General features: G+C 50.1%; 10 protein-coding genes and 1 non-coding gene across 11 annotated transcripts; 10 read left to right on the top strand and 1 right to left on the bottom strand.

The window, feature by feature from the left end:
- Positions 1-95: 95 nt before the first annotated feature.
- Positions 96-1,710, top strand: TRV_07492 (uncharacterized protein; the record flags this gene model as incomplete). Its single annotated transcript, XM_003018433.1, has 2 exons — positions 96-613; positions 738-1,710. 2 exons carry the CDS (start codon positions 96-98, stop codon positions 1,708-1,710), a joined length of 1,491 nt encoding a protein of 496 aa, XP_003018479.1.
- Positions 1,711-3,355: 1,645 nt separating this feature from the next.
- TRV_07491 (glyceraldehyde-3-phosphate dehydrogenase, putative) lies at positions 3,356-4,530 on the top strand (the record flags this gene model as incomplete). The annotated part of the gene is made up of 2 exons (XM_003018432.1): positions 3,356-4,088; positions 4,154-4,530. The coding sequence occupies 2 exons, from the start codon at positions 3,356-3,358 to the stop codon at positions 4,528-4,530; spliced, it is 1,110 nt and encodes a 369-aa protein (XP_003018478.1).
- A 990-nt stretch (positions 4,531-5,520) lies between these two features.
- Positions 5,521-6,580, top strand: TRV_07490 (uncharacterized protein; the record flags this gene model as incomplete). Its single annotated transcript, XM_003018431.1, has 2 exons — positions 5,521-6,223; positions 6,288-6,580. 2 exons carry the CDS (start codon positions 5,521-5,523, stop codon positions 6,578-6,580), a joined length of 996 nt encoding a protein of 331 aa, XP_003018477.1.
- Positions 6,581-6,729: 149 nt separating this feature from the next.
- On the top strand, positions 6,730-8,904 carry TRV_07489 (uncharacterized protein; the record flags this gene model as incomplete). The annotated part of the gene is made up of 10 exons (XM_003018430.1): positions 6,730-6,851; positions 6,911-7,023; positions 7,109-7,353; positions 7,478-7,686; positions 7,788-7,835; positions 7,917-7,980; positions 8,012-8,146; positions 8,213-8,450; positions 8,518-8,624; positions 8,683-8,904. 10 exons carry the CDS (start codon positions 6,730-6,732, stop codon positions 8,902-8,904), a joined length of 1,503 nt encoding a protein of 500 aa, XP_003018476.1.
- Positions 8,905-10,081: 1,177 nt separating this feature from the next.
- TRV_07488 (MFS monosaccharide transporter, putative) lies at positions 10,082-12,493 on the top strand (the record flags this gene model as incomplete). Its single annotated transcript, XM_003018429.1, has 4 exons — positions 10,082-10,269; positions 10,429-10,551; positions 10,610-12,125; positions 12,194-12,493. 4 exons carry the CDS (start codon positions 10,082-10,084, stop codon positions 12,491-12,493), a joined length of 2,127 nt encoding a protein of 708 aa, XP_003018475.1.
- Positions 12,494-13,789: 1,296 nt separating this feature from the next.
- Positions 13,790-15,526, top strand: TRV_07487 (MFS transporter, putative; the record flags this gene model as incomplete). Its single annotated transcript, XM_003018428.1, has 7 exons — positions 13,790-14,010; positions 14,077-14,116; positions 14,182-14,310; positions 14,378-14,495; positions 14,558-14,703; positions 14,763-14,980; positions 15,061-15,526. The coding sequence occupies 7 exons, from the start codon at positions 13,790-13,792 to the stop codon at positions 15,524-15,526; spliced, it is 1,338 nt and encodes a 445-aa protein (XP_003018474.1).
- Positions 15,527-15,916: 390 nt separating this feature from the next.
- Positions 15,917-15,987, top strand: TRV_07486. The gene has a single exon. It is a non-coding gene; the product is annotated as a tRNA-Gln (tRNA).
- Positions 15,988-16,484: 497 nt separating this feature from the next.
- TRV_07485 (uncharacterized protein) lies at positions 16,485-16,973 on the bottom strand (the record flags this gene model as incomplete). Its single annotated transcript, XM_003018427.1, has 1 exon — positions 16,485-16,973. One exon carries the CDS (start codon positions 16,971-16,973, stop codon positions 16,485-16,487), a length of 489 nt encoding a protein of 162 aa, XP_003018473.1.
- A 757-nt stretch (positions 16,974-17,730) lies between these two features.
- On the top strand, positions 17,731-18,198 carry TRV_07484 (uncharacterized protein; the record flags this gene model as incomplete). Its single annotated transcript, XM_003018426.1, has 1 exon — positions 17,731-18,198. One exon carries the CDS (start codon positions 17,731-17,733, stop codon positions 18,196-18,198), a length of 468 nt encoding a protein of 155 aa, XP_003018472.1.
- A 1,175-nt stretch (positions 18,199-19,373) lies between these two features.
- TRV_07483 (uncharacterized protein) lies at positions 19,374-23,139 on the top strand (the record flags this gene model as incomplete). Its single annotated transcript, XM_003018425.1, has 2 exons — positions 19,374-19,880; positions 19,945-23,139. The coding sequence occupies 2 exons, from the start codon at positions 19,374-19,376 to the stop codon at positions 23,137-23,139; spliced, it is 3,702 nt and encodes a 1,233-aa protein (XP_003018471.1).
- Positions 23,140-23,946: 807 nt separating this feature from the next.
- On the top strand, positions 23,947-25,822 carry TRV_07482 (uncharacterized protein; the record flags this gene model as incomplete). Its single annotated transcript, XM_003018424.1, has 4 exons — positions 23,947-24,070; positions 24,130-24,432; positions 24,488-24,862; positions 24,921-25,822. 4 exons carry the CDS (start codon positions 23,947-23,949, stop codon positions 25,820-25,822), a joined length of 1,704 nt encoding a protein of 567 aa, XP_003018470.1.
- Positions 25,823-25,840: the final 18 nt, after the last annotated feature.

The following is a 25,840-nucleotide window of genomic DNA, read 5'->3' as shown; positions in this document are numbered from 1 at the left end:
CTACAATTGTTTTAGGATCAATGTTTTCGAGAGCCATCAACAAACTTCGTCTCTGCTTTCCTTGATATCATAAGTTGCTGTCCAATGGGAGCAGCATGTTGGAGAATTATCCCCTAGATATTCTTCGGACGATCGTATCACAACTTGATGATCGGGTTGACCTGAAAAGCTTGTCCGAAACATCACGGTTTTGGAACGAAGTCACTAATCCGTTTCTATACAGAAATATCTTTATTTCAACCTCTAGGAACGATTATGGCATAATCCAGGCTCACCTGAGAGCGGGAGTACTTCAATATACCAGGAATATTCAAGTTTTATGCAGCAGATCTCTAACTGGGCCCAATGATTTCGATTTTGAAGACTATTCCCCTTGCACTGACTCACCCAACCACTATTGCACCAGATTCGATAGCAATGAAAGTGTCATTGATTCTCTTTATAACTGGGATCTTTACCAAGGTCTCAGTAGTGCCGAGCTAGCAGATAAGAAGCGGTGGATAGATCCTGATGGCGACCCTAACTTCTATCCTGAATTATTCAACCTTGGATCCAGGCGGAGAATACTGTCCGTATTAATAAGATGCAGGGAGGGATTTTTGAAGAGTTTTAGGTGAGCAACGTCTGTCCGAAGTAATGTAATTGCGAGCTGACATAGGAATGTACTATGGAAGCTGGGCCAGGCAAGACGTTATCCCGCCTGAGATCATGGGAGAGGGGGGGTATCTTCCTACTAGACAGCCTTTTATCGAACAGCTCCGCTTTGGGTTCCTTGAATGTTGTAATTTACAACACCCTCAATTATTTACCAGGTTAAAACGCCTGGCAATACTTAATGCGGAAGAATCCACGTTTATTGACCATGAATCTGAAGTAAAGAATGTCCGGGACTGCGTGACACTCAACTGCGGTCAACTGGAGTACCTTGAGATCAGCTGCATATACTGGCAGCTCTTGGGCGATGAATATGATATCGAGGACCAGCACTTCACGGAGGCGCTGATAAAGCCATGTCGAAATGATCAGCTCCGGTTCCCGAATATACAGCATCTCGTACTCGAAGGATATCTATTCAACAAAGGCCGAGTTAGCTTACTCAAGGATTTGAATCCAGAGGTACTGCACACCTTGTCCTTAAGATCTTGCCTTTTCTGGGAGGATTTATTACCCTTACTTAACTCTGAGGACCGCCCTTTTCATATACGAACGTTGGAGGTGCAGGCATATTCTGGATCTTTACCTGGAGTGATGGATCGGCAGCCCGAGGGGTGCCGTGAACTAGCAAGTTTTATCGAGAAATGCGAAGCACTCGAAAACTTATTCATTGGGATAGAACGGGCATTTGGTCTTGAGCGACTCTGGAGATCGCTCCTTCGGCACCGAAAGACACTCAAGTCCTTTGTTTTCTACTCTCTTCCCGGCAGAATTGAAGGTCCACATGCTGCTCCAACACCGTACTATGTCCCGAACCTTTCATTTGACCCGCCGTACCACAACGAGATAGAATCCGGGAGGTTGACTTTGAAGCACCTGGATCTGGAACTGCTCGGGGTCAGCTATGAGCCAGAGTATCTGGTGTGTTTTGATTCTGATTCAATGCTATGGGAAAATACTAATAAGTCGATGTTGTTAGATACCAGCTCTCTCTCCGCTAACTACCATGGGCAGCCTGAAAGTGTTGCTTATTCAAGGCTTCCATATACATCCTGAACCCTTTAAAGGACTAGAAGAAATAGGGAGGCTTTCTAAAGTTCTATCTGTTCATCGACGCCTGATTCAGGACTTTGACAAGTTTGTTCAATGGGCGTTTGGGCCTGAGGGAATCCGATCACTAAGGCTAATAGTTCACCGCAACCCGTTCGGCGGCGAAGGTAATGAAACGCTACTCTGCCCTAAAGTAGGGCCAGATGCTGAGCCGCCATTCCCAGGGAGGAACTACCGGCTTGTGACCAAGCGTGACCATGTCCAGTATGGTCTACTCCGCAAACACGCCAGCGCCCTTAGAGCTTGTCCAAGTCGAGGTGCGCCACTATATAAAGATAGTTTCATAATATAGGCAAACCAACCACAGAAACATCCAATCTATCCATTTGATCCATCATCACTGTATTATTATTATTAGTAGTAGTATATCTTTCTGTCTCCATGCATTCCAATTCGGCTGTCCGGTTCTTTTTGCGGATCAACGTTAGACCGACCGGACAAACTTTCCCAATGCAGCAGAGTGTTTTTTGCCGCCGAAACCGCAAACCTTGAAGGAAAATAAGATGAAGGAATGGATATTATTTGATAGCTGAGATGAAGTTCTTCTGGACGCAGAAGACGAATTGAAACTGGTCAATTGGCGAGCAGAGCAAGCCAGGAAAGAAGCCGAGAGCTGCAGCGGCAGAAGTCCATCGAAGCAGAGGGAAAGACACCAGCCGGGTGGGTAACTGAAAGACTAAGCGTTGTCCACGACTACCCGCCCGACCTCCTGTAGCGGGACATCTCGGGAGTCTTTTTTTCGCCAGGGAGGAAAGGAAGGCGTGGGAGTGGAAAGGAAGCTGTCCGACTGACCCCGTCTCCATATGATCAACCCGCCATCCATGTCTCAGCGGCCGAAAGTAGATGGAGATGTCTGCGGGCGGTTGTTCTCCGGCGTGTCAGGAGAGCCCGCGGGCACCAAACCAACTCCGTAGTACGGCAGCGTAGCCCGTAGGCCTGTAATAGTCCTTGAAAACTGTGGTTGAGCGAGAGCTGGGTAGGGCTGCCAGGGTTAAGTTTCTGTTGCGTCAGTTGCTAGCAAGAGATTGAAAGCAAGTCGGGGCGGAGGCCGAGAGCGTTATTTATTGCCTGCCCCTCGCCCGCCTCCCCTCCACCTCTTTCTTCCTCTCGTCTTTTCTTCTGCTTCTTCTCTGCTTCACTATCACCATCTCAGAAGTCCTCCATCTTCTCGTCTACGAGCTCGTCTCAAGTCTTATCTAGGTAAGCCGATGGCCCCCGTCGACCCCGAGACGGCCGTGTTTTGTGGTTGTGGTGGGATACTAACTGCTACCCCGCTATACAGAATCATCCCGCCATCATGGTTGTCAAGGTACATATAATAGCAGAAAAGCGACCTCTTTCGCACTGCGGTTCGTCAGGTTAACAGGAGTCCCAGGTCGGAATCAACGGCTTCGGTCGTATTGGCAGAATTGTCTTCCGCAATGCGTGAGTTGAGCCTCGACAAGTGGGATTGGGGGGTGGACGCCGTGAGAGAAGGACAGTTATAGCTGACCACGGTGCCATAGCTACGAGAACCCAAACATCCAGGTTGTTGCTGTCAACGACCCTTTCATTGAGACCAAATACGCCGTATGTCTTATGTCTGTCTGGGATGCATCGATGCACTGATGTGGTCGACCTGCTAACATCGATCGACCAGGAATACATGTTGAAATATGACTCTCAACACGGCCAATTCAAGGATGAAATCTCGCACGATGAGAGTGGCCTCGTCGTTGGCGGCAAGCACATCAAGTTCTACGCTGAGCGTGACCCAGCCAACATCAAGTGGTCCGAGACTGGAGCCGATTACATCGTCGAGTCCACCGGTGTCTTCACCACCACCGAGAAGGCCAGCGCTCACTTGAAGGGAGGTGCCAAGAAGGTCATCATCTCTGCTCCCTCTGCTGATGCCCCCATGTTCGTCATGGGTGTCAACGAGGAGAAGTACACTGCCGATATCCAGGTCCTCTCCAACGCTTCCTGCACCACCAACTGCCTTGCTCCCCTCGCCAAGGTCGTCCACCAGAACTGGGGTCTCAAGGAGGGTTTGATGACCACCGTCCACTCCTACACTGCTACCCAGAAGACCGTCGACGGTCCCTCCGGCAAGGACTGGCGTGGTGGCCGTACCGCTGCTCAGAACATCATCCCCAGCAGCACCGGTGCCGCCAAGGCCGTCGGAAAGGTCATTCCAGAGCTCAACGGAAAGCTCACTGGTATGTCTATGCGTGTGCCCACATCCAACGTCTCCGTTGTCGACTTGACCTGCCGCACCGAGAAGCCAGTCACCTACGACGAGATCAAGAAGGTCATGAAGGCCGCTTCCGAGGGCGAGCTCAAGGGTATGTTTTTTTTATGCGTCTTCTCTATCCTCAATGGAAGTATAACTTGTCTAATGATGGTATAGGTATTCTCGGATACACCGAGGACGCCGTTGTCTCCACTGATATGAACGGCAACACCAACTCCTCCATCTTCGATGCCGGTGCCGGTATCGCCCTCAACGAGAACTTCATCAAGCTCGTCTCCTGGTACGACAACGAATGGGGCTACTCTCGCCGTGTCGTTGACCTCATCTGTGAGCTTCTCCTCTTCGTTGTTTTGTCTGCTTCGAATTCAGGGCATAAACTAACACGCATCTTCCACAGCCTACATCGCCAAGGTCGACTCCGGCTGCAAATAGCAACTAACGGGAAGTGCGGAACAACGGAGCATGCTCTAGTTAGGTCCACCACCAGTTTCCCATTTCTATCTCTTCCTCCCTATATCCCACTATCAATATAAACCAACAAAAGTGGATACCACCTTACCCCAGAAAAGTAAATAAAAAAAGAATGTAATTCTCTTTGCCTGTGAAGGGCTGAAATATTCATAAGAATGGATAAATATGAAATCAATGCCACCATCTCAGTATTTCTTGACAAAACTTACCTGTAGTGGCCTTGCCTGACTGTTTCAAGGCTGGTCCCCATCTTCGCCTTAACCTCGAACTTCTCAATCTTCAACTTCAATCCATTTTCATCAAATAATGACGAATATATCTGCTCTCAAACTGCTCTCATGCTACCTACCCTAAAGCTAACTACCCCTAATCATCTTAAGCCGTTTTTGAAATCTTCCCCTGCAGAATGCGCGAGCAAGGCCTATCACGTGAACAGCTAACTAGTTATTTATATCACGTGATCCTCTATTTCTTAAGGCCAAAAAGTTACGCCCTCAAAGCTTCATCAAGTTGCTTGACTTGCTCGATCTTCATCCGCTGGCTGCTGCGTCTTGCACTGCATCTTCTTCTTCGTCACAGGCTGTCTGCATCTTATACCCTGGAATTGGCTTCTCTGGCGGCTACAGGACACACATAGCTCTCGCTCTATGTGCATCTGGCGCCGCTGACGTCTTTGCCGTGCATCTATACCTTCTATACACACTGTCCTGGCCGCATTGGCGTGCTGATGCCCAAAGGCGCCTGCCTGGCCTCTGGACCTTTTGCCTAATAGCCAGTCAATTACTGTTCACTTTTCTTCTTTACAACTGAGATCTCAAACATTACATTGATGGGGAGTTGAGCTAGCGCATTTGGTTCTCATTTCCAGCTTTGGTTTTGCCTTGTCACACCCGCGGAGGAAGAAAAGAACCAGAGGAATTGAATAGCTTCCACGGCCCCGTCTTTTCCTGCATGATACCATCTCTAGCTCGTACTATGACCATCGAGCTCTGACCGTCGACTTCCTTTTTCATTTCCATCATCTCTTAGCGATCGTATACGTACCAAGCATCATGGACGGGGACGAAGACGTGGTCATGGGCGAAGCTCGCGTACCAGAATCCGCACCAGGCCCAGCTCCCACATCAACCTCCACCATCCCCATCGGCGGCGGTCGTCCGTCTCCTCCGTCTGCAGAAGAGGCATCGCTCACGCCAGAAGCACAAATACAAGCCCCCAATGGATCCAAGGAACATACTCAGTCCCTACTAGCGACCTTCCACCAAAAAGTGCATAGTCCCGGGAAACTGCTGAAGGAGATTGAAGACCACCAGGCAGGCATCTCGACTCCCAACAACGATCCTACTACCGGCACGCCCCGGCCCACTGTGGCGGCAGGACACCACGTCAAGGCCGAAACAGATACCGCCATCGCAGACGAAGAGGCAGAGGACTCAGATTGGTCTGCTGATCACCATGAAGGGCGCAGTAGGGCGCTGCACCGCGCCCAGCTTCCGACGGGGTATTGCTATGATAATCGCATGCGGTATCATTGTGAAGTGAAGCCTACGCTGGACGTGCATCCGGAAGATCCCAGGCGCGTGTATTATATCTATCGAGAGCTGGGTAGGGCTGGACTGATTGCTGATGGAGGGGAGTTTCAGGGGCCATTGGTGCCTCAGCCGCTGAAGAGGATTGAGGCGAGGGATGCGACGGAGGCAGAGATCATGTTGGTGCATACCAAGGAGCATTATGAGTTTGTGAAAAGCACGAAGGGTGAGTGCCTGATGATGAATGGATTTTGTTTGGTTTGTGTTCCTGGCTAACTAACTGGGGGTAGATATGTCGGAGGATGAACTGCTTGAGCTTGAACATACGCGAGACTCTATCTATTTTAATTCGTTGACGTTTACGTCTGCGCTGCTCTCGTGCGGCGGTGCAATTGAGACGTGCAAGGCTGTGGCAGAGGAGCGAGTCAAGAACGCGATTGCGGTGATTCGTCCGCCCGGCCACCATGCCGAGAGCAATAAGACGATGGGATTTTGTCTGTTTAATAATGTCTCTGTGGCTGCGAGGGCATGCCAGCATGTTCTTGGGGACAAGTGTCGCAAGATCATGATACTGGACTGGTAAGTGAAGGGCAAATTTTGAACTTGATGCTTGATATAGACTAATTATGGCTGCAGGGACGTCCATCACGGTATGTGCGGTTTTATGAGAATAATATAATATAGTGTGATGCATGTATGGGTCTAACGGTACCAGGCAATGGCGTGCAGAGGATGTTCTACAATGACCCGAACGTACTATACATCTCGATCCATGTCTACCGGGATGGCAGCTTCTATCCCGGCGGTGACGAAGGCAACTGGGACTACTGCGGTGAAGGTCTCGGTCTAGGGAAGTACGTCGAAACACACTATAATATCATGATGATATGATCTTGTATGCTTACCGTTATAGGAACGTCAACATTCCCTGGCCGACACAAGGCATGGGAGACGGCGACTACCTCTATGCCTTCCAGGAAGTTGTTATGCCAATCGGCTACGAGTTTGATCCTGACCTCGTCATCAGTAAGTTGCCGTTAATCGCCAATCGTCGGATAAATACATAATTCAGGGTTCCATGTTCCACGTCTAACAGCCTGGTGTCATGTAGTATCCGCCGGCTTCGATGCGGCGGCGGGCGACGAGCTGGGAGGCTGTTTCGTGACACCCCCTTGCTACTCACACATGACGCGCATGCTGATGAACCTTGCCAACGGAAAGGTAGCGGTGTGTCTTGAGGGAGGGTATAACTTCCGCTCGATCTCCAAGTCAGCGCTAGCGGTTACGCGGACATTGATGGGCGAGCCGCCCGATCGGCTGATTGCGCCGTCAGCGTCGCGGCCGGCCGTTGAGACGGTGAGAGAGGTGGCGATGATGCACTCGCGGTACTGGAAGTGCATGTATCCGAAGGGTGAGCAAAGAACAAGCAAACTGGCAGGCAAACGATGACGATGTATGGACGCTTACCTTACCGCTTTAGGCCCGTCGTCGAACTTTGCCGGCAACCGTGTACATGGTATGTATGGTGATAACAGGAGAAGAGGGAGGAATGCTAATTGGTGTTGGGGTGGGAACAGATATCATCCGGCAGTACCAGGCGAAGCAGCTGTATGAGGAGCACAAGCTGACGAGCCTGTACATCTACCGGGACACGATCTCGAAGTCGTTTGAGAACCAGGTGCTGGCGAGGTAAGTCTCTTGTCTTTCGGCAACTCACGTATATTGTCTTATTGCCTTTTTGCATCTCGGCAATAAGCGACGACCTAACTAAAATGGTGGGTGTTACACAGCCAGAACTACGACAAGGTGGACACTCTGCTTGTTATCTTCCACGACCCGTAAGTTATACTGCTACTACCACTGTTACTGCTGTCGTTAGTGTTGGTGTATGCATGCTAAAATAAGTGTAACTAAAACAGGCCCGAGCTGATGGGCATCCCGCACCCGGTGACCAACGTGCTTGAAGCCCACAACACCTGGCTGGTACGTTTGACTGCCCACAGACTGTCACAAGCAAGTCCAAAAAGAGGAGTGGCTAACAGAGGGAACAAACAAGGCTGATAATGTCAAGGATTACATCTCCTGGGCGGTCGAGCATAACGTGGGCGTTATCGACGTCAACATCCCGAAGCACATCTCAGAAGCCGACGTAAGTGACACCACACTATAAAATAGTAACCAAATTAATAAACTAATTATTATTAATTAAATGCAGCAAAACTCACGGAGCTACGAGCGGGAGAGCCCGAACCGGGCCCTCTTCTCCGAGCAGCTTGCCGAGTACCTGTGGGAGAACTACATCGAGTGCGTCTATCCCACTGATCTGTCATTACTTGCAGCAGTAGTAGGCTGTTTGTTACTAACGACCAGAAGGACCAACGACACCAGCCGCATCTTCTTCATGGGGGTGGGCGATGCCTTTCTCGGACTGGCCAACCTTCTCATCAACAAGGGTTTGTCTTTCTACCTACCTTTTTATTTCAAATGCTATTCCGCTAACTGGGTAAACTAACTAACTAGAGCGAGTCCACACAATGGTCAGTGGCGTGATATGCTTTGTGGCCGAGAACCCCGTCCGCGCCGTCGCCAGCACCACCATCACCTGGCTCTCCAAGTGGTACAAAGAGGTAAGTCCGAAGTCCCTTTATTCAACCCATTTTTTTTTACAAAGAAATAGAAGAAAAGTACAGAAGAAGTAACAAGATGAAGAACTCCCTGGTCTTTGTGTCCCACCGGCACATGGTGTGGGAGGGCCAGGAGAACAAGCAGAAGCAATACAAGCGCTACGGGCGGCTGGTGAAGTCGACGGCGGCGCACACGCTGAACGAGATGCTGGTCAACCACCGCGCGGATGTGTTCAAGTGGATTGAGGAGCGAGTCGAGGCCGGGTCAGAGAGCAGTTCATAGCAGTCTCTCTACGGGAGTACTTCTAACTATGTACTTCTTCTACTTAGTCGCTATTATTACTACATCTAAGGTTAACTTTGTTGTTTCTTGTCCTTGCCTGCATGCGTCCAATGGCCCAGCGTAGCGCCCATGCAAGAGACGATGCAGGCTGCCCGAGTGACCATGCCATGCGCCTGAAACAAAGCCTGCGCCAGCCAGTCAAGACACTCAAAGCACAGAGAGAGAGAGCGAGAGTCAAAAGGACGAGCTTAGCTGGCGTGAAGGAAGAGAAAAAGCAACGAGAGTCCGGGGTGGCCGTTGGCAGCGCAGTCGTAGCAGTCGTAGCAGTCGTAGCAGTCGTAGCAGTCGTAGAATCTGTAGAATCTGTAGAATCCTGGAAGCAGAGACGAGATGTAACCCCGACTAGGACGACAGCCGGCGCTGCCGCTAGTTAGACCAGCCAGCGAACTAACTGACTAACTGACTAGCTGGCTGGCTAACTCGTTGCTTGTCTGGTCTCTAAGCAGCGATCCTGAGGCCGCCAGCTTTTACGAGTCCCGGCTGGCTCGTTAACTTAGCAAGGCCACAAAGCTTGTCTCCATCTCTCTGCTCACGTCTCTCTCTACATTATTATGTATTGTTCCAACGACCTGGAGAGTAGAGACACACTTTGACTGCCCTGCCGGAAATGAGCCTGTCTCGACACGCGACCGTCGCCACCGTCCTCGTCCTCGTCCCTCTTGGTCAGTCTTGTCCGTCTTGTCCGTCTTGTCTGCCTCTCGTCCTGGCCGCAAGCTGTCCCTCTTTTCTCCTGTCCATCGCCGCCTCTTCCCATCTTGACTGGCCAGCGCAATCTCCACAGAAGCCAAAAAAAACTCCCGGCCACGCGAGGTCCACTGGTCACTTTACACTTCGTTATGCAGGCAGGCTGCTGAGCTAGTTAACTAGTACTAGTAGTTACCTTTTCTACGCTGCGTCTTGCTTCTGACGGCGATCCACGGTTCGACGCTCGGCCGGTTCCAGGTGGCAGGGTGACATCGAGCAGAGGAGCCAGGGAGGGCCCTCTGGGTGGTCTCTGGTCTTTTGCCGCCGACAGAGACTGCAGGCTGGTTGGTTGGACGGGCCTTGCTGGCTGGTGCTAGGCTGGCTGGGCTGGAGGATGGCCCGTCTCGGTGATTAGACAGGGGGTTTGGTGGGCATGGAAGAGGCCTGGAGGAAGAGACTTCACCAGAGAAGACTCAGGGAAGCAGAGGAAGACGAGGAGAAGGACGGAACCAGCAGCCAGAGACCAGCAGCCAGAGAAAAGGAGAGAAAGGAGAAGAAGAAGAAGAAGCAAAGGAGGCCACGAGCCGCGAGCCATGGAACGAGATCTCTGCACTTAACGGAGTACGGGGGATAGTTGCTTTTACGGAGCACAGGCAAAAAGAATAATGGGATGACAGTCGCAGGGGCAAAGACAGCAGGCCTTAGCTCTTTTGCTTCGGCTTTTTTTCTCTTTGCTTCTTTTGCTTCTTCTTCCTCTTATTATTATTACGGTTGCATTAGCCATTATTGGAGCAAGGAAATAAGGGCGGGCAGAGAGGCAAAGATCGTTATATTAAAGGACGGCGTCTTGCCTGCCTGCGTCTCTGTTCTCTCTCCCTCTCCCTCTCTCTCGTCCCTTTCTCTGTCCGTCTGTCTCCTGGCCGCCAGTGGTTGTACGAGGAAAAAGCAACGACTGATAAAGAGAAGAAGCAAAAGAAGCAGAAGAAGAAGCAGAAGAAGCAAAGAGGAAGAAGAAGAAGAGAGAGCTCCCCAGGTTCATCTCCAGGTTCATCTCCAGATCTCCAGGTCAATCTCGTCTCCAGGTTTTTCACATCTATCTACAACACCCAAGGACATCCGGAACAGCAACATCCTCACAGCAGCATCTTCATAGCAACATCTCAAGAATGGCGGGCACGACAGACGTCTCGCGCGTCGAGGCGCCGGTGACGCTGAAGGCCTACTTCATGTGCGCCTTTGCGGCGTTTGGAGGCATCTTCTTCGGCTTCGACTCGGGCTACATCAACGGCGTCATGGGCATGGAGTACTTCATCACCCTCTTCACCGGCCTCAAGAAGTCCGACTTCCCGCCGCCGCACGAAGACAAGTTCGCCCTGCCCTCGTGGCAGAAGTCCATGATCACCTCGATCCTGTCTGCAGGCACCTTCTTCGGCTCCATCGTCGCAGGAGACCTCGCAGACATCATCGGCCGTCGCACCACCATCATCGCCGGCTGCGGCATCTTCATCGTCGGCGTCATTCTCCAGACCGCCTCGGCGGGCCTCAACCTGCTCGTCGCCGGCCGTCTGATCGCGGGCATCGGCGTGGGCTTCGTCTCTGCCATCATCGTGCTGTACATGTCTGAGATCGCGCCGCGCAAGGTCAGAGGCGCCATCGTCTCCGGGTACCAGTTCTGCATCACCGTCGGCCTGCTGCTCGCCTCCTGCGTCGACTACGGCACCCAGTCGCGCCAGGACTCGGGCTCCTACCGCATCCCCATCGCCCTGCAGATGCTCTGGGCCCTCATCCTGGCCGGCGGACTCTTCCTCCTGCCCGAGTCCCCCCGTTACTTCGTCAAGAAGGGCAAGCTCGAGGATGCGCAGACCGTGCTGGCTCGGCTGCGTGGCCAGGACCGCGACTCAGACTACATCCGCGAAGAGCTCGCTGAGATCGTGGCCAACCACGAGTACGAGATGCAGGCTGTTCCCGCGGGCTACTGGGCCTCCTGGATGCACTGCTTCAGCGGCAGCCTGTTCAACCCGGCCAGCAACATCCGCCGTATCATCCTCGGAACCGCCCTGCAGATGTTCCAGCAGTTCACGGGTATCAACTTCATCTTCTACTTTGGCACCACCTTCTTCCAAGACCTGGGCACCATCGACAATCCCTTCCTGATCGGCCTGATCACTACCTTGGTCAACGTGTGCTCTACCCCCGTCTCGTTCTGGACCATCGAGCGCTTCGGTCGTCGGGCACTGCTTATCTGGGGCGCTATCGGCATGTTCACGTGTGAGTTCATCGTCGCCATCGTGGGCGTCACCGACGGCGAGAACCGCAAGGCCGTGCAGGGCATGATTGCCTTGATCTGTCTGTACATCTTCTTCTTTGCATCGACCTGGGGTCCCGGCGCCTGGGTCGTCATCGGCGAAATCTACCCCTTGCCCATCCGTTCTCGAGGTGTCGGTCTCTCTACCGCCTCCAACTGGCTCTGGAACTGCGTAAGTCACAATATTCATTCACTCTCTCACTGTGTCTCTCGCAATTTGATGCTAATGCAGACTTACAGATCATATCTGTCATCACTCCCTTCCTGGTCGGCACCGACAAGGCCAACCTCGGCGCCAAGGTGTTCTTCATCTGGGGCTCGCTCTGCGTAGGCTGCTTCCTCTACGCCTTCTTCCTCATCCCCGAGACCAAGGGCCTCACCCTCGAGCAGGTCGACAAGATGATGGAGGAGACCACTCCCATCAAGTCCTCCAAGTGGAAGCCTCACACCACCTTTGCCGCGGAGATGGGCCATGTCGCGACCGCCGCCGCTGACGAGAAGAACGCTGTCCTCGATGCTGCTGCCGACTCTGCTGTTTAAGAGTCACACAGCCCTTGCGCCCTATAGTCGACTCTGCTATTTTCTTTTACTCCACCTTACTTAATGTCTGCTTACTTATGCTCGGCTGCATAGACTTGGGCCTTGTAGTCTGCTACGTCCTCGACGAATGAATGCCATTCATATGACCATACATTCTATTCCATCATAACCGTAGACTCACCCCGTAGAATCACTCTGTAGACCAATATATATAGTAACAAGTAAGGGAATGTCATGGCACTCGGCGTTGCGGCTCTCTGATTGGCCCACTGCGGCACGCGACCAGCTTTCCGCCGCTTCTCCTTCTCGCCGGCGCATCTCAAGCTTATCTTCACTTCGCCCAGCTCTTGGACCGCATGGCATGGCATTAGCCGGTATCGACGGACAACCTCGCCAGCCAAGCTCTCCCGTCGCGGCAAACGACCAACTCCAGGCATGTATGTATACTGTGCATAGGCTGTTAACACCCAACATACTTACTCTATCGACCAGCCAGCCACGGACTTGACCGAGCAAATACGAACGCTCCACCGCCATCCAACATTGGCATCCCGTCTCCGGCCAAAGCAACCCCAGAATCCGGGGTAGCCAACGAACCAGCATGATCCCAAGACATCAACCTGCTCCCCTTTGGCCCCCCTCACTGCGGCGAACTTCCATCTCTCGCCATTTCATCCTGTCTACCTACTTCCCATGTATCGACGCTGGTAAATCTGATGGCCGGCCGAGGCCCAAGTCGATTCTCGCCGGCTATTCCTGAGGATCTCGCTTCTTTCCCTGACACGGCCAAGATGGAACTTGCCTTCGACCCTTTTGCTTTCAACCGACCCGACCCATTGGCCCGTTCTGCGCCCAGCTTCAACTACGTACAGCTTAACGCATTGTAGACAAGAGAGCATGCATCGGCCTGGACCTGGACTGCATCTGGACGGCAAGACTAGTCAACTAGTTAATGGGTACTGACTGTCGTTGGCGTGTGCGGGGGTAATTCCGGCCCTTTTTCCAGAGCGTTGAACAAGTCGCGCTTTGTGTCCTGATAAAAGACTGCACGCTTGACCTAGTTATCAGTAACTAGACCTTTAAGTCAACTTCGTTGGTCAGGGGCAAGAGAGATAAATACCTGGGCGGTTCGCCGATCCCCCGGCCTGTTGTTACTTTTTCCACCCCCTCTCTCTTTCTCTCTTTGCTTTCTTTCAGACGTTTGCATTCAAATATAACCTATTTATCCTGGGATTTTGTTGGAATTGGGCCATTCTTGCTGGTTGATATTGGATATTTGATATTTTGATATTGATCATGCGGACTGATGAAGAAAAGGCCTCAAAGGGCGCCGCGGACCATGTCGATGATTTGAAGCAGGTTACTACCGCTTACGTTGATGAGGATGAAGAGTTCTCGCGCCAGCAGCAGCGCAAGATCATCCACCGCATCGATGCGCGGCTGGTCGTCATTTGTGGTGTGGGATACCTCGTCAGCTTGATGGACAGGACCAACACCTCTGTGGCTGCCATTGCTGGGTACGTACTACTTTACCTTACCTACCTACTTGACCCTAATCTATAGCCCATACTGACAATGCATAGCATGACCAAAGATTTGGGTCTAAAGATAGGATTTAGATACGTTAGTTTGTCCTGCCTGTCTGACCCCTGACAAATGTACGACCAATCTTCTAACGCTATCACTAGTCAATTATTGTCCTGCTGTTCTTCGTCACATACATCATTGCTCAACCCATAGCAACCGTAGCCATCAGAAAAATTGGCCCCAGAATATTCATTTCCTTCATTGTTTTCACATGGGGTGTCATTCTGATAGTATGTTACCCCCCTGAATTGATGCTTCCATTGCTAAAATGATATTCTAACATGTACGTTCCGACAGGGGTTTGGCTTTGTCAAAGATTGGCAGCAAATGGCTGGCCTGCGAGCACTGCTGGGTTTCCTCGAAGCTGGTTTCTTTCCGGGAACAGTATACCTCCTGTCCACCTGGTACTGCCGACGTGAGTCGTCCTTTGATATTATACCCAGCCAAAAAAATTACACCAAGTTAACAATGCTATAGATGAGGTCCAGAAGCGGTACTCGGTCTTCTACATCCTCGGTGCAGTCGCCGGTTCTCTCTCCGGCATCCTTGCATTCGGCCTCAGCCAGATGGAAGGTCTCCAGGGCATCCGTGGCTGGAGATGGATCTTCATCATAGAGGGAGTGGTAAGCCCATTCTCCTTCCTTACTTTCTTCCAACTCTCGTACCCTAACATGAACAACAGATTTCCATCCTCGTGGCTATCCTCAGCTACATCTTCCTAATTGACTTCCCGGACCGAGCCTCCGGAGCATGGGGATTCCTAAACGAAAAGGAACTCGCCTTCGTCGTGAGACGAGTCAACCGTGACAGAGGAGACGTGCACGTCGAGCCTTTTACCCTGGGCAGATTCCTCCGTCCAGCTCTCGACCTGAAGATATGGGGTTTCGCCCTGATCTTCTTGTACGTTCTACACCCCCCCCCCCCAACCCCATATCCCATCTTTCACTCGCTTCCCTTTCTAACATGCTTTCTACTTCCAGCTGCTCTACCACCGTAACCTACGCCATAGCATACTTCCTTCCCATCATCCTAGTGGACGGACTAGGCTTTGGCGTCGGCGAGTCCCAGTGTCTGATTGCACCTCCCTACGCCTTTGCTGCCATAGTGATGTACACCTCTGCCTACGTTGCGGATAAATACCGTATCCGCGCACCCGTCATCGCAGTCAACTCGCTTATTACGCTCATCGGTCTGCCCATGGTGGGATTCGGCAAGGGCAGCGCCCTCCGCTACACCGGGGTCTTCCTCGCCACGGCCGGAGCGAATGCAAACATCCCTTCTGCCATGGCATATCAGGCCAACAACATTCGTGGCCAGTGGACCAGAGCCCTGGCCAGCGCTACACTCGTTGGCTTTGGAGGCATCGGTGGCATCGCGGGCAGTCTGGTGTTTAGATCCCAGGATGCGCCGGCATATATACCCGGTATCTGGGCTGCAATCACGTAAGATTGATTGTTCCATCTTCCCTTAGCTTTACATAATGACTGTGCTAACACATGTTTGAACGGTATAGGTCGCAGCTTGTTCTTCTCTTGACTGCAGCGGTGATGAGCTGGCACTTCTGGAGATCGAACAAGAAGGCTGACAGGGGAGAGCTTGTCATCGAGGGGTCGGAGTCTTTCCGTTATACTATTTGATTTAGCAGTAGGAGCGTTAGCGAACGTGAGCGTATTGGATTAGCTCCATTAATAATGAATATATTTTATTTGCATACTGTCTGTATTGTTCATCTATTTACTCGTCGTCTACTATGTATGCCTTTGTGTAGCCCCCTTTTTCGTACTAGGCAAGTAAGTGGTTATAAACAACCGAGGAAGAATTTCCCGCTAAAGGCTCGCTTCTATGGTGTAGTGGTAGCACATCGGATTTTGATTCCGACGACGTCAGTTCGATCCTGGCTAGGAGCTATAATTTTTTTCTTTTCTTTTTTAACTACCTCCACCCAACTACCATCTTCTAGCGTGATGGCCAATATCGTGTTTATATCCTGTGAATACTTTTTGTCTATCTCGATAATATCACAGCTGGTCCATAATAGGAAACGCGAGGTAAATAACCAGAAGGCCTACCGGCAGCCGCGTCAATTGGTGACTACCATCTTCGAATCCCAGTATTCAACCACACTGACTTGTTACTGACTCACCGAGTCTAGACGACAGGTTATACCAACATTCTTTACTTTGGTGGCTACCTTTAGAACATGGTTATCACATGAATATAATTCCACCTAAGTACACAATGATTCAACCAATACCCCAGGATCTGAAATAACCACACTGGTTATTGAGGCGATGTCTTCAGCGTCATGAGGTATATACCACACTTCTAAATACAGGCCCGTCTTGATACCCCAAGCCCATACAACCGACAACTGTTCCACCGCATCATCAGCCTTCCACGGCTCCTACTTTCTTCCAAATGCTTCTGGGAGAAATGCAAAATCCACGGCTGGCTTCTTCTGGTATAGTCTCAGAACTTGCCGTGGATCAGTGTTGCTATTCGCTTCCATGGTACAGTAGTATGGAGATCCACTTGACGACCTGAGTCTGAGACCGTAAAGAAGACAATGGTATGGATTATTCGCTGCTATAGTGATGACGGTCGCTGCGTTTTTGCTAAGCGTTGCCGTTGTGCCGTCCTCTGTTTGACGGAAATAGATGAACTGATTGGTCTTGGGGTGCCGTATGATGTGGGATCCGCGGTCTGGGGGAATGGGTTCTATACGCCATATATCGGTTGCATTTGGCTTAATTTCAACGAGTCCATCAAGCGGGCTGATAGTCAAACCGTCGTGGTTGTAGTTCTCGAGAAAGGTGAAGTTTCCCGTGAGGCAGAGGCATGTCTGAGCCAAGAAGGCTACCAAGCAGATTGCGGATAAATTGAAGAGATGCATGGCTCATACAAAGCTCAATCGAATGCTCAAACTGGGCGTGGAGCAAAAGAAGCGTGGAAATTTGAAACCTATTAAGTATAGGGGTACTAAACGGTAGGTATCTAAACAACTATTTAAGCAGAGACCAATGCGGTCAAAGCCGGATCTTCTTCAGCTTTTTTCGGCTTCTTCTTTCTGCTATGACTTCCATAAGAGCATAATACTTGTATACGCTTAGAGATGGAAAGCTACTACCAGTTGCTGATATCCGTCGCAACACCCCGAGGCTAGGATAACTGCAGACATAACGCATATAGGGGTCCTTGTAGATTGGTGAGAGTAAGCTTATGCCAAATACGAGATATCTAACTAGTCAACTGCAGTTATAACCAGATCTAGGCCCTCTCCTTCCTATATATCCCATGATTATGTTCGCTAGTCCATTGTATGTAATATAATGTGTGAGAGTAAGCTTACGCCAAGGGCAACATAGCTAGATAACTATGTTCTAACTAGATAGTTAAGTTATGGTAACCTTACTTTATTGATAGGATATCAAATTTACTGAAGGTTCGATATCGGTGTTTGCCATACGATGTCGCATAGAAGAGGTCTTGGTAGTTGCCCGGGAAGAGGTAAAGTGAGACTGCATCTATATTAAAGTAGTTCATGTCCTACTTTTCGCCTGATCCTATTCCCACTTCACTCTTCCAATTCCTCAGCAGCCTCCTCTTATATTTAGTAACTACTTCAACGCTTCAATCACAAGATTTTGAAAATGCGGTTTACGCTATTTGCGATTGTCATCTCCGCGTTTGTCACCAGTACTTATGCTCAACGTGAATATTACCTACGAAACGAACCATCGGGACTCAACGTCACTTGGGACGATGACGACTATATATACATGGAACCCGGGATCAGAAAGTACACTATTTCGGCGTGGAACATGTATCCTGTCGCCAGCGACCTCAAGAACTGGTTTGCCTTTGGTGCTAGCTATTTCTATCTTCAATTTGATTTTGGCCGTGATGGAGACACTGCCCGACGTACGGATGAAGGAAGAATCTTTGAGATTAGAAAAGCCGAGTCTCATTCCTACGTGATCGACGTCCAGTCTATAGACAGCGGGCAACCAACTCTGGCATGGACGGTCGAGAGAAATTCAACAGACCCCCGGGTATTCTTAAAATTACGGCCGTACATGCGCCTTCCGAGCCAACAATTCACAATCACTCCAAAATGATAGAACGATATGCTTCTCGAATTTATTGCTGCGGTGCCGGTCTTATCGAAGATTTTGTGTGTTTAGTGACAGCAAATGACTATCGACCGTGGTAACATATCCGGGAAGAGAGAGATGGATAACGAACACTTGAAGGAAAGGACGACCGGTCAAACTGTATAAAGGCCAAGCTGTACATATTTTGTTGCATAGCCAAAGGGACTGTAGGTTCAGCTAGCCTTCTGCCCGCTAACACCGAATGCAAATCCAATGCCACTCTTTCCATGTCCCTCCATGTCCCTCAACAGGTACTTTAGGAGAGATATTGAAATGCGAATTCACCCGGCCTGAGCTTTGCACTAGACAGACACCCCAAGGCCCATGTTGGCATCATTTGCACAAGCACTGACATCATCCTCACCAACCCATTTTGAGCGCAGGATGAACTGGGCCAAAGGGATCTCCAGTCACAGTACCTATAGTATTTCAGGGGGTATCTATCATATAAGTGCGATAACGTGGTCTCTGGCTCTTCTACCTTCCCACCGAGAACCGGCGTGATTCCTGGTATGTTGAAAAAGAAATAATTTCAACAGGATGGTGGAACTTTTCGTACTGCATGTTATCTTCCACTAGGCCAGCCAGCATTCCACAGTTCCGGAGAAGCGGCTCAGTGGCTGCCAGGCGACGACTGTAAGGTACGAGATAGGTGCATAACATGCTCGAGCCAGCCTATCTCGAGTCGGCCTGACAGTAAGAAGCCTAGCAGAGGGCAAATCCACAGAACAGTATACCCTCGCAGGGGCCATAGTAGCCGACATCGTGCATCTCGAGGACGAGACGAAGTGACGGGAGGATATTAGGTATCGGCGTTGCTCCCGTCCCGTCCCCCCATCCGCGCTGGATAATCCGTTGTGGGAAAACCCCCCGGGGGGGCTGGGCCGGCTATCTGGCTTAGGTAATCGCCTGCAACGGAACACAGTGTCCAGCAAGCATCCAGAAGTCCAACTTCCGACTCCCTCGTCTTGCCGCGCTTCTCTCACTCACCAATCCCCCAGTCCGACGAGGTAAGCCTGTCTGTATTGTCTGTCTGTCTGTCGTGTGCCCTGACAGAGAGAGACACGTCTGCCTCGCTGCATCGCTAACCACCGAGCTAGTTAACTGGGTTGGCAGCGTTGGCTTGCTGTGCTTGCTGTATGCCTCCAAGGTTCCTCACGAGACGGCTTCACATCCCAGCTTCACGCAGGCCTCCCTTATTTACTGCTGGTCCTGCTGCTCTCGCCCGTCCCTCCAGTACTCAGCCTGTTGTTCCTTCCATACCACCGCCGCTGCTGCTCCTCGGTCAGCCGCCGGCTCGTTTCCCTCGTTCATCGTTGGCCTTCTTGCAGCGAGGTGCCTCGCTCTATACTACCACGGCAACAGCCACTCCCCGATATTCAGAGTCACCGGAGGACAAGTCGAGCTCCCCCGTAATGGCGCAGGTCGAGCGTTTGGCTGATAGCCTGGAGAAACCGTCGGTTGACAACCGCACGTATCGAGTCATCAGGTTGCCTAACCAGCTCGAGGCCCTCCTTGTCCATGACCCGGATACAGATAAGGCCAGTGCCTCTGTCAATGTCAACGTAGGGAACTTCTCCGACGACGATGACATGCCTGGCATGGCCCATGCTGTCGAGCATCTGCTCTTCATGGGTACCGAGAAGGTCTGCCCCCGCTTTTTGCATACCTTGATAAATCTACCATTGCTAACAGAGTCCTGTAAAATAGTACCCAAAAGAAAATGACTATAACCAGTATCTGGCCTCTCATTCCGGTCACTCGAATGCATACACAGCTGCTACGGAGACAAACTACTTCTTCGAGGTTGCTGCTACCTCCCACCCACGTTCCAAGGCCCCCTCTGCCACGCCGTCTGCTGTGCCATCTGCACCACCATCTCAGGCTCCAACCCCTGGAGGCATCCTGGCAGATAAAATGTCCCATCTCACCGTTGAGGGCGCTCCAAACAGCGCCAGCTCGTCGATAAGCGATTTGACTCCACCACTATACGGTGCACTTGACCGATTTGCCCAATTCTTTATTGCACCTCTTTTCCTCCCTTCCACTCTAGACCGTGAGCTCCAGGCTGTCGATTCCGAAAACAAGAAGAACCTGCAGAGTGACCCTTGGCGTATGCTACAGCTAAACAAGTCTCTCGCCAACCCAAAGCATCCTTACAGCCATTTTTCAACCGGAAACCTGAAGACTCTGCGTGATGACCCACAGGCGCGTGGCCTAGATGTCAGGAGTGAATTTATGAAGTTCCATGATAAGCACTATTCGGCAAACCGAATGAAGCTGGTTGTCCTGGGAAGAGAGCCGTTGGATGAACTGGAGGCATGGGTTGCGGAGTTGTTTGCGGATGTCAAGAACAAGGACCTCCCACAGAATCGGTGGGATGATATTGAAGTGTTCGAGAAGGAAAACCTGCTTAAGATGGTCTTTGCCAAGCCGGTGATGGACAGCAGAACACTGGATATCTATTTCCCTTACCCCGATGAGGAAGACTTGTATGAGTCCCAGCCTAGCCGGTATATCAGCCACTTGATCGGGCACGAAGGCCCCGGCAGCATCCTGGCCTATATTAAATCCAAGGGATGGGCAACTGAACTCTCTGCTGGCGCTACCCCCCTCTCCCCTGGGTCATCTCTATTCAACATTTCCATTCGTCTGACAGAGGATGGACTTCAGCATTACCAAGAGGTCGTCAAGATCATATTCCAGTACATTTCACTGATTAAGGAGCGAGCGCCTGAGCAGTGGATCTTCGATGAGATGAAGAACCTTTCTGAAGTAGACTTCAAATTCAAACAGAAGTCTCCTGCCAGCAAATTCACCAGTAGCCTTAGTAGCGTCATGCAGAAACCATACCCTCGCGAATGGCTCCTGAGCGGTTCGAGCTTGCTGCGCAAATTCGAGCCGGAACTCATCACAAAGGGCCTCTCGTACCTTAGGGCGGACAACTTCAATATCGAGATCGTATCTCAGCACTTCCCTGGAGGCTGGGACAAGAAAGAGAAGTGGTACGGCACCGAGTACAAGGTGGAAAAGGTTCCAGAGGATCTCCTATCTGAGATTCGCCGTTCACTGGAGACATCTACCGGCAGAACCTCAGAACTGCACATGCCCCATAAGAACGAATTTGTTCCAACTAGGCTAGATGTTGAGAAGAAGGAAGTTGACCAACCTGCCAAGCGACCGAGCCTGATTCGAAGAGATGATCAGGTCAGGACGTGGTTCAAGAAGGATGATACTTTCTGGGTCCCCAAGGCAGCGCTGGAAATCACTCTACGAACCCCTCTCATTTACGCGACCCCTGGAAACAATGTGATGGCCAAGCTATACTGCAGCTTAGTCAGGGACGCCCTGACAGAATACTCTTATGATGCTGAGCTCGCAGGCCTGGATTATGACTTGTCTCCAAGCGTTTTCGGCTTGGAGGTAGCAATCGTTGGCTACAACGATAAGATGGCAGTCTTGCTTGAGAAGGTCCTGACCATCATGCGCGACCTCGAGATCAAACCGGACCGATTCCGGATCGTCAAGGAGCGTATGGCTCGTGGATATAAGAACGCAGACTACCAACTACCATACTACCAGGTTGGAAGTTTCACGCGATACTTGACTGCAGAGAAAGCTTGGATCAACGAGCAACTGGCCCCTGAGCTGGAACACATCCAACTTGAAGATGTTGCGGCTTTTTACCCACAGTTGCTTCGCCAGACACACATCGAAGTTCTTGCTCACGGCAACTTGTACAAGGAAGATGCCCTGAAGCTTACTGATCTCATTGAATCAACCCTCAAGCCGAGAGTCCTTCCACAGTCTCAGTGGCACGTGCGCAGAAACATGATCATCCCTCCTGGTAGCAATTACATCTACGAGGAGACTCTCAAGGATCCTGCCAACATCAACCACTGCATTGAGTATTATCTCTTCGTCGGAGCTTTGACTGATGCACAACTACGTGCTAAATGCTTGTTGTTCGGTCAAATGACTAATGAGCCAGCATTTGATCAGCTACGTACCAAGGAACAGCTTGGGTATGTTGTCTGGAGCGGTGCTCGTTACTCATCCACAACTCTGGGCTACCGTGTCATCATCCAAAGTGAGCGAGATAACCAATACCTTGAATCTCGTATTGATTCCTTCCTTGAAGGCTTCGGGGAGGCCCTTACCTCCATGTCTGATGAAGAATTCGAGGGTCACAGACGAAGCATCATTAACAAACGGTTGGAAAAGCTGAAGAACCTTAGTTCCGAAACCAGTCGTTTCTGGTCTCATATCGGTTCTGAATATTTCGATTTCACACAGCATGAGATCGATGCTGCCGTGTTGGAGAATTTGACCAAGGATGACATCATTGCATTTTACCGCCAGTACATCGACCCCAACTCACCCACCCGTGCTAAGCTATCCGTTCACATGAAGGCCCAAGCAAGCGCAAGCCTCGTTGCTTCCGCAGAGCAAAAGAGCGCTGTCCTTGCAAAGATAGAGCAATTCCTCGGCTCTGCCGGAGCTCTAGTCGATACCGAGAAGTTTAAGGAGGCGTTCAAGGACATCACTATCTCCAGCAACAACCTGGATGGCATCATCTCCACCGTGCACAACCACCTCACCTCCGTGCTACAGATGGCCGAAGACGAAGCCACGAAGCTCCTAGAGCCCGCGAAGGGTGCCTTGCCAGCCCTGCTCGCCCAAGCCGGCATCAAGACTGTAACCAACAGTGACAATGAATCTAAATCAAAGGAAGATCCAACTCCAACCGCCAATGGCACCTCCAGCAGCGCAGACAAGCCATCCAGCCGTAAACCAATATACATCACCAACGTCCCTGAATTCAAGGCTCGTCTCAGCGTAAGCCCTGCAACGGCCCCGGTCGTCGATCTGTCTGAATTCGAAGACTTTGACCCAAAACTCTAAGAACCGAGCAAAGAGAACGAATGAACCTCCCAAGTCCAATAGATAGGGTATAGAAAATCTATTCTACATCTGAAATTAGACATTTCTTTTCTGCTTGGATAGGTAATCACTTGACGTGACTGGGGTATGTTTGTATGTATACTTACGGAGGCGGTTTTTGATCTGGGCATATCTTTCAACAGGTGGCGCCATGGAGGGTGTGGTATGGATGCTTTAGGTAGACGGCTTCCGTGTTAGAGATGCATTGTGTAGAGTGGTAATTGATACGTTTGTTCAGATTGCACTTTCTCTATTTTTCCCCCTGTTCGATCTTTTAACTATAAAAGATACGTACAATTGTATTCAGCAGTGACAGTTGGTCTAAGTTATATCTAATGGTTGGTAGTTGTGAATAGTGGAGGTACGAAGTTATTGGTGCTAGTTACGGAGTACTTGGCATACGAGGTAACTTTGGAGTATTTACTAGTTAACTAGCTGCTGACAAAGGGTCCAGACGATGATTATCAACGAATCAAGTCAAAACCTAGGATAGAGGCCAAATTTTGGACAGCGAAACAATCGACTTAGCACTTGACGGTGACGAGGAGTTCAACGCAACCTAAGGAAGCCTGTGGCCTTTCTATTTATTTTACCCATTTGCATTGATCTGTATGTTGCAGGACGCTTTTGTCACAATTAAACTTTTTTCATGCCTTGATAACTGACAATTCCAGATTTACGCCATAGATCGCGAACCAAATCGGCAGCAACAGTACAGACAGAACGGTGTCTGGAAAACCTGGATGCTCCGGATTTAATAATCAAATAATGTGGAAGCTATCCCGTTTCCGCTCGTTATTTCATCTCCCTATTCGCAGCGGATTGACCCGTGGTTCTCGAGGTTTCATGAACTCAACGGCACCTAGGGATGAACACGCGGTACACGACACCAGTTCGTGCAGTCCTCTATCAGATTTTTTTGAATTGAACTATAACCTGATAAAATAACAGAGTTGAATACGCACGGCCGGGACGATCTATTCAGATATACCTCTGGACGGTGGTTGATCAATGAGAAACATCAACTTGATCAGCGTTTCGTGGAATTTAGCATTGACAAGCTATGTTCCCGTGCTGCTGCTATATTTGGACCTAAAACGAAATGTGTGCGGGTTGTCAAGATTGAGGGAAATTCTAACAAGGCCTTTCTTCTTACGATGGACGATGGGAACGAAGTGATAGCGAAGATCCCCTGTCCCAATGCTGGAGCTCCATTGTTAACAACAGCCTCCGAGGTAGCAACGTTGAAGTTCTGTAAGCTTTCCACCGATACTATTCATTTTTGATATACTTATATTCTGGTGAATAGTGCGATCTCGCATATCAATTCGAGTACCCGAAGTATATGTCTGGGACTCGGACTCATCAAACCCAGTGGGAGCAGAATATATCATTATGGAAAAGATCTGTGGAGTTGCTCTTGCAGAGAAATGGGAGTCAATGAATTCGTTGCAACGCTACGAGATAATTAACCAAATTGTGAAAATGGAAACAGAATTTAGGAGCTTGAAATTACCAGCATACGGCAGACTCTTCCTACGAGATTCTCTACCACCTGAATACCACCGTTATCCACTCCCCTCGGATTTGGACTCAGATGGGTTGTTCTGCATTGGCCCATCGAACAGTCGACTGTTGTGTCATAATAAGCCTACAGAAGTATCCAAATCTATTGTTGGGCCATGTGAGTCTAATTCTATGCTTCTAACGCGACGAATGCTCTGTTATCTAATATTGTTAAGGGGATACGATTTCGGATTTTGCGCTATCTATACCGCAGAAAGAACTAGCCCTAATTGCTATGGAGAGGGACAGAGTTCAATCCCTTCTTAATCGGTTCGATACTCACCAGTCTGTCGACGAGTATTCTGATCTATTACAAAAGGCGACACAGGTACTTCCTTACCTATCAAAGGACCTAGAGGTACTTAAATGGTCAGATTCAGTCATCTGGCATAATGACCTCCATTTGGGGAATATATATATTTCTCCTGACGATCCGACTAAAATTCAAGGCGTGATTGATTGGCAGTCAATTGAAGCAAGCCCGCTATTTACGCAGGTGCAGTTTCCCGAGTTCCTTCGGCCACCAAAAAGTTACTGCCCGGGAACGGAGATACCCAAATTACCAGATAATTTCGACGACTTAGACCCTGAGGAGAAAGAGACTGCTAAGCAAGAGCACACTCTAGCTACTCAATCAAAGTACTATGAAATGTACTGCCTCGGGTACAATATACCTGTATATAATGCAATGAAACTGGATCGACGGCTATGGGAACCTTTTGTTTGTTGCGAACTTCCCTCAACAGGATTCTTAGTTCCATTACGAAACTCTCTTATTCGGATTTTCCAAGACTGGAATCTCCTTGGATTTTCGGGTAGCTGCCCGTTTGAATTTACTAAGGAAGACTTAAAAAAGCATAACGAGCAAGTCCAACGCTATGAGGATAACCGTTATTTATTAGACATTATCAAAGGCCAACTTCGTACCGACGACAACGGCTGGGTCCCAATCGAGAGGTGGGAGGCAACAAACAAGATGAACGAGTATCTTTTTGATACTTACATCAAGACCATGAGCGAAGAGATGTCACCAGAGGTGGCGAAGAAGGCTTGGCCCTTTCCTCCTAAGAGTGCCTGAGTTCTTTTTTTTTTTTTT

The sequence above is a fragment of the Trichophyton verrucosum genome (assembly GCF_000151505.1).
Source record: "Trichophyton verrucosum HKI 0517 chromosome Unknown contig01012_1.f1.exp, whole genome shotgun sequence".
Taxonomy (NCBI): domain Eukaryota; kingdom Fungi; phylum Ascomycota; class Eurotiomycetes; order Onygenales; family Arthrodermataceae; genus Trichophyton; species Trichophyton verrucosum.
The sequence above is the reverse complement of the archived record's forward strand: the minus strand, read 5'-3'. Positions and strand labels throughout refer to the sequence as shown.